This window comes from Marmota flaviventris, chromosome 14 (assembly GCF_047511675.1).
Source record: "Marmota flaviventris isolate mMarFla1 chromosome 14, mMarFla1.hap1, whole genome shotgun sequence".
NCBI lineage: Eukaryota > Metazoa > Chordata > Mammalia > Rodentia > Sciuridae > Marmota > Marmota flaviventris.
In genome coordinates, this window is record NC_092511.1 from 20,841,220 (window position 1) to 20,848,056 (window position 6,837).

Here is a 6,837-nt window from a genome sequence, read left to right on the forward strand (position 1 = left end):
CGGAAAGCTACGGTGATTAGCGGTCCACCTCGCCTACTGAAGGCTGTACAAACGGAGATCGCTAGATCCTTTACAGTCTTCTGCGCACGGCAGGCGCTCATCATTATAAACTTCAGTGCCCCGACTTTTATCGGAACGCACTGCGTCCGGGGAAGGGAAGAGGCACGCAACTCCTCACCTGAGGGCTCAGCAGGGTCCTCAGGTGCTTCAGCTGCATGACGCACACCTGTCTCTCAGAAGCTACAGACAGCGACAACTCCAGCGGTTACCTGGACAACCCGCCAAGCAGCCGAAGCGACTACGCTGACGCGTACGCGACCGGAGCGCCGCGCACGACGCAAGGTCACGAAATGGATTCTCGGCGAAGCAAATAGCGTGCGCAAGCGCAGTGAGCTCTTGGGCGGGTCCGAGAGGAGTCTTGACGAATCCTCTCCTCAACCAATCCCGTTGCTGCATGCAAACCAAAGACCAAGTCCCACCCACAAGCCTTCAGCAAGTCCCCGGCTCGCAATCATCTTGCTCTTTGATGCATTTCAGCGTGGCTGAGAGTGTTTTCCTCAAATTCTCGGGGTGGGTGAGGCGGGCGGGTGGTGGTGGGGGCGAATAGGACAAAGGGCATTCGATGGAACTAAACACAAATAAGTAACCCGACTTGCACAGGATGTGTCTGCATGGTACTGGGCAAAATATTAATCATACATTATATTGTTAAAGCTCAAAGCTACCTTTTAAATAGGATCGCATTATTCTATTTTATATACCCGGAGACTATTAGGGGTGTCCCTTGCTCAAGTTAACACAGCCAGTAAGGGGTCGGACTGGGACTCAACCCAGAAATGGAAGATTTAAATACTCTTTATATTCCTTCTGGAGTCTTAGCTCACTATCTCCATGCGAGGTCACTCTAGCCTGTAACACTCCTGTCCCAAGAAATGATGGTTTCCAGAGTCTGAGGGAAGTGTTTTAGAACCAGTGGCCAGGGAAATGAAAGATGCCCTACTTGGGCACTGGATAATGGTGAGTTCAAGATTGCTGCTTATATAAGGATGTTTTATGTGTCAGACCAGAGCTCTCCTGATAGGTTAAAGCTTGCACACCTGGGGTTGGAGATTGGTTAAGTACAAAAGGTACTGATTTCTTGATCTTTGTTAGGATTAGGGTGCCTTTCAAAATTTTTGGTTTAATTTCTTATAACACATCAGAGAGATCAAAATGCAGTAAAGGAGTTGCCTCCTGTGGAATGATACAAGGTTGAGTAGATTTATAACTCTCCTGAAAGTGTCACATGTTCTCTTCAGACATATTCTGGGCTCAGAAGCCTCTCCTCCACAGTGGTCACCTGTGTCAACAGGTATTTCTCTTACTCCCACCAACTCCTTCTTGGAAAATAGGGAAGAGTAGAGGATAGCCCCTATTTTCACAGGAAACAAATGCATCATAGAGCCAAAATTATAATTCTTTTGGCATGGAACCCCCCTCAATTTTATTTCTAAACTCCTCCTCTGAATATGGTGGCAGGTTGTGTAAATTTATGCATTACAATTATTACTGACTTTGAATGAACAAAGGTAGAGATGGAGATGAAAGGAAAGACAAAGGCAGGAAGAACAGGCAAAAGAATGTACAGGATAGGAGAATGCAACACAGAGGGATCCATTAGTGTAGCTGCTCTTTCATTAGTCCCCAAGACACTGCTCAGTCTTTTATAGGGTTGACAGAGGAGTAAACAGAATTATGATGTAGAGATGGGCCAGCGATGTAAGCAGTGAAGATGACAAGGCTACTGGCTCTGTCATATGACATAACTTAATTTCCATTGGCACAGGAAGAATTTTGTCTTTTCTAGTATTCTCCCTTCTCATTCAACAAAGCAAAGAAACTGGGGCTCTAGTTTTCTATGCCCCTTCTTCCTGGTCTCTCTGCACTCATTTCAGACCAGAGAATTAAAGCAAATGCCTCACAATACATCTGCCCCTGTCAAGTTGGTGATGGTGTGAGATGCCCATGTACAGTCAAATATAAGTGACGAGGTGTGGAGATTGTCTTCAGCATACCATAGAATATAAACTGAGCTCCAGTTTGTTCAAGAACCTTTATTGGAAAAATGTCAAAGGAGTGAGGTCACCAGCAGCTGGAGGGGCTGCCAGGTGAGGAGGGAGCACCAGAGGCTCCATGGAAGACATTGGAGTAGTGCAGTGCAGCATCTGCCTCTAGTCCCAGGCAATTCCTGTTATTGGTTGGGGGAGGGCTAGTACCCACAGAAACACCCCTCTCTAAGGCCCAGAGGCAAGATGTGAGAGCAGCTGGGGATGCCAAGAGTCCTGATGCAGGTGAAATGGGGCCCCTATTTGGGACCTAATGGGAAAGGATTGAATAAATGACTCTCCCTGGGCCTGGGGTATAGGAGATGCTTCATCTGATATCCGCTCTCTAGGTCCGGAGGTGCAGACTCTAACCGACCTACCTTCTGTCCCTGCTCACGGTGGAAAGAGGATAGGCACCAGCTTGAGATCATGGGAGTGTGTTACCCTCTAGAGTCTTGGTTAGATCACCTTTATATGCTCTCCCTGACCTCACCCCATCCCCATCCCCAGGTTGTTACTGCATCTTTCTTCTAGTTCTGTATCTTCACTCACACATCTTCACTCAAACGTCAATGGTGTTGATGGATGATGATTTTTTCTGTGAAAGAAAGTGGCCTGGGTCTTTAATTTCAGCAAGGTAGTAGATGCCATCCTTTCTCTTTGGCCTCCTCCAACCCAGACCTTCCATTCTCCCCTTTTTCCTGCCCCTCTTTGGTCTCATCCCTTTCCCTGGCTGCTCCTCTGGGCCCATATTATCCTTCCCACCTTCATTGGCCCAATATCACCTGTCTTGTTCCCACTGGCCTTCCCTGAGGACTCTGTTCTGGCCCCTTCCCCTTCTCCTTGGGGTTGTTGTTGGAGTCATTGTCCTTGATGATGTCATACTGACGGCAGAACAGCCCGATTACAGCTGAAACACAACAATACCATCTAAGCCTTGATGGCAACCTCTCCACTCACAACCTTGAGAGTAACAACATACCCATACAACCTCTAGAATATCTTTGGATTCCTGGTGTCCAGGCAGTCTTTGTCTCTGGGCTCTCAACAGCCTCCTCTCATTCTCTTTAAACTTGTCCTGATGATCCTCCCTCAAACAAGCATCTCCCCATGTCACTTTTCCCATTCCATTTTCTCCTAACAGAAAAACCTTCACCACCTCCCCCCTTCACTGAGTCCCACACCCTAAGTACTTGGTCCTCCAACCAGCAGCTTACTCACCGGCCCACATGAGCAACACCACCACGATGATGACCACTTCACCTGTCTGCAGTGGTCGCTCTCCATCCAGCCCCTCCACTGTGATGTCACCTGAGAAGACAGAAAACAGACTCCAGAGTTACAGAGGAATCACTAAAACTGCAGAATGGAGATGCTGGGGATTAGAATCAGTTTGGACCCATCATAGTGTGGACCCTGGAGTTGTAAGGTAGCCTATCCCTGGGAGGAAGCCATTGATGGACAGGTGGTTAGAGATCAATAGTCAGGAGGGCTGCAGGTCAGGTACAGAACTCACTCAAGCAGGCTGCAGCTGAAATGACACGAGGTTGGGTGAAAGGAAGCTTAGAAGCCCTTCCCCCAAAGAATTCATTAGCAGTGCGTCTATACCCAGTCCCCTGCCCACCTGCTTTTCCTTCCTTTCCTGGCAGTACAATGAATAAATCATCCCTCTATTCATCTAAGCTAGATGATTGCTTGCCTTGGGGAGCAAATATGAGGTTATAAGCCAGGTAAAAAGCCAAAGAACTCATTAGCCCAGACCCTCACCTGGGCTGGAGCTGTTGGAGGGCAGTCGGTCAGAACCCTTGAGAGTTCGGAAGTGCACCCGGGGCCCTGGGGGGCTCTCTCCCCGAAGGCCAATGCTCCTGACCTGCACTGTGTAGTCGCTGTCTTCAGCCAGGCCCCAAAGGGCACAGGCCCTAGTGGTGGTGTTCACCTCCCGGATCACACGCTGCCCAGGGCCATTCTGCCGCTGCAGGGAGATGATGGGAGAGGAGGGCAGCCTCACCCCAGTTCCTGGCCACAAGGCTTAACCAGGGCCTCCGGACTATCCAAGCACTCCAAGGGAGTAGGGTGGAAACGGCAGCGTGAGCCAAGAAACACCAGCTCCCAGATTCCCCCACCTCTGGGAGGGGATTTAAAGGGTGGATATAATGAAGGAATGTGCAGAGATCCAAGGACACAGGTCGGGGAAGCTGAAGGGTGATTCATACTTGCTGGGAAATGGAGTAGCCAATGACGATGTTGCCTTCCGGGACGTCCCAGGACACAGTGGCCGAGTTGGCTCTGAGGTGAGTGACCGTCACATTCACAGGAGAGGGAGGTCGGTCTGTGGGTGCCCAGTGTTAACAGGTTAACAGGTTTCACTCACTCACAGCTCCAGCTGACCTCACCCCCATTGGTCTTTACTCACCTGCTCGCACAAAGCCCAGGTCACAGCTGACCAGCAGGAGGACCGTGGGGCTTAGATATGGGGAGAGAGGCATCAGCGAAGCCATGGTCCCCATAGTCTGTTGAGGGGGCACTGGAGCATCCGCTTAACATCCAGGCGGGGCTCCTGGAAGAGGCAGGAGTTGTGAGGGTCAGAGGCTGCCCAGAACGCATGGTGGGCAGCAGCTCTCCTAGGCTTCCCACGGCCCACAACAGCCCGGTTTTCCGCTCGCCTTCCCCGCCCCCGCATAACCCGCGGCAACCCCAGTGCGCGGTTCTCCCTGCCCACACCCACCTCCGCCGGTCCTCGCGATGGGTCAGGCCTCCGGGGGCTGCTCGGTGCCCAGGGGGCGGCCCATCCTCCGATTCTGGCGTTGCCCCTACCCCATTCCGGCACTGGCCCTGCGAGGCCGGCAGCGCGAGGCCGAGTTGCCGGCAGAGGACAGTGGCGGAGTAGGCACGGCTGCCGGTCTGCGGACCCCAGAGTCCGCGCGGGTCGCGCGGTCTGTCCCAGAGCTGGGGGCGTTGCCGGCGCGGCCTGGCCGCTTGCCTGGGTCCCCGGTGCGGAGGGCAGTGCGGCTCCCTCCGCCGGCCCCTGCAGCGGGATGTGACCGTCCCGGCCAGCCAGCCAGCCGCCGCCTTCTGCAGAGCTGGCCCCGCGCGCTCCGCCGCAGCCCGTCCGGGACGTGCGGGCCCGCCCCGCCCCGCCGGGGTTCTCGCCGCCGTCATCCCCCCTTCGGCCCCCCCACCCCGGTTCTCTCGGGGCTCCTCCCACGACCCTCCCAATGGCGGCCTCCCGGGCCCCCAATCCCTCCTCCCCGGACTCAAGCCGATGATCCGGCGGGGGCGCGGGAAGAGACGCAAGTGCGAGGGTCTTGGGCACCTGGAGAACCCCTCCTTCCCGGGGAGGAATTAGCCAAGTTGGGAGGAGAGATTCCACCTCCGGTGCGGGCGGGGACTGAGAAGAGCAGTGATGGAGATAATTGTTTCAACAATCTATTACTTGTAGACTGCGTCAGCTTTTTAAGTCTCATTCATAATCTTATTTGATTCCCTTCGCTTTCTCATTCATTCTTTCATTTATTCAGCAAATATTTACGAAGTATCTCCTATGTGTCTGGCATTATGTTAAGACCCAGAGATGAAGAGATTGGTCTTAGAGGGAGAAGTAAAGAGCAAAGACTTATGGCTGGCTGGCTATCTCTGTCTCTGTCTTCTCTCTCAAATCTTCCTGTCTCTTAGTTCTGCCACTTTCTGTGTGGTTTTAGAGAAATTGGTTAATCTGCATCTTAGTTTTTCCACATATAAAGCAAAGCATATGAAACCTAATGGGGTTGTTGTGAGGATCAAATGAGACAATATTGGGGAAAGATCTCTCTAAATCTTATAATAGTATGTGAGTGAGTGTTTATTTTTGATTTGCACCCTGTTAGTTGTTTCATTCATTCAGGAAATGAAAGTCCCTAAATTATTTCATTCTTTGGCCTAGTATAATATCTGGAGATTTTAGGTGTATCAGTTCAGCCAACTGTGTGATTTTAAGCAACTAACTGTTAACTGAACTTCTCTGAGTCTGTTCCATGATTTGAAAAACAAGGATGTCAAACAATATTGACCTTTTTTTTTTTTTTTTTTTCCTTTTCCCAGTCCTGGTGATTGAAGCCAGGGACACTACACCATTAAACTACACCCCAGCTCCCCCAGCCTCCCCCCACACTTTTTGACAGGGTCCTGCTAAGTTGCCAAAGCTGGTCTCCGACTTGTGATCCTCCTACTTCAGCCTCCAGAGCCAATGGGATTACAGGCATGCACCACCATGCCTGGCTTAATATTGATTTCTTAGTGTTGATATATCCAATGAGATACTGTATGTAAAAAGTGCATGGCTCAGAGTAAATAAATGTTGGATAACATTGTATTTAGGGCAGAGTCTTTTGTTCTCATTGCAGTATTTCTATTTCTGAAGCATTCCCCCCGCCCCCATACTCAGTTCAGTTTGTGCACACCTGGGGCTCTGAAGCTTCTGTTGCTTTCCTTTCTGAGAGGAGAGGTAAAAATGGGCTAGTAGAGCAGGAAAGAACAACAGAGTGCTGAGCATGTGATCAAGCCATGGCCCAGGTCCTCTGACTTCTGCTGATCCAAGGACCCTGACCTCTGGCCTCTTGGGGCATCCAGAGATTGCCCAGAGATTCTCTCTGGACTGGGTATTGTCCTGCTCTCCCAAGCTTGAGGTCTTCTAAAGAAGACAGCATTGTATCTAAAGGGCAAGAGTAATGAACCTCTGCTCTTCCTCTTCTGAAAATATAGAAGGGGCTGGCAAGTT

The 6,837-nt window shown here is 51.0% G+C and overlaps 2 protein-coding genes across 4 annotated transcripts in view; both read right to left on the reverse strand.

Moving 5' to 3' along the window:
• The window catches only part of Ift172 (intraflagellar transport 172), a 36,306-nt gene extending 35,969 nt beyond the window's left edge, over nt 1–337 (reverse strand). The window contains exon 1 of the mRNA XM_027933461.2: nt 179–337. Coding sequence (XP_027789262.1) covers nt 179–217 — 39 coding nt within the window. The 5' untranslated portion in view covers nt 218–337. The remainder of the gene's footprint in view (nt 1–178) is intronic.
• Nucleotides 338–2,460: 2,123 nt separating this feature from the next.
• Fndc4 (fibronectin type III domain containing 4) lies at nt 2,461–5,211 on the reverse strand. 3 transcript variants are annotated; one of them, XM_071601223.1, is made up of 8 exons: nt 4,810–5,209; nt 4,498–4,641; nt 4,298–4,413; nt 3,852–4,056; nt 3,601–3,615; nt 3,306–3,395; nt 2,870–2,994; nt 2,461–2,682 (listed from the first exon to the last, which is right to left on the reverse strand). In XM_071601223.1, the coding sequence occupies exons 2-8, from the start codon at nt 4,589–4,591 to the stop codon at nt 2,647–2,649; spliced, it is 681 nt and encodes a 226-aa protein (XP_071457324.1). In that variant the 5' UTR covers nt 4,592–4,641; nt 4,810–5,209; the 3' UTR covers nt 2,461–2,646. The 3 variants fall into 3 exon arrangements, with proteins under 3 accessions (XP_071457324.1, XP_071457325.1, XP_027789283.1); XM_071601224.1 differs by lacking the exon at nt 2,870–2,994 and having other exon boundaries at nt 4,810–5,211; XM_027933482.2 differs by lacking the exon at nt 3,601–3,615 and having other exon boundaries at nt 4,810–5,208.
• Between the last annotated feature and the right edge of the window lie 1,626 nt (nt 5,212–6,837).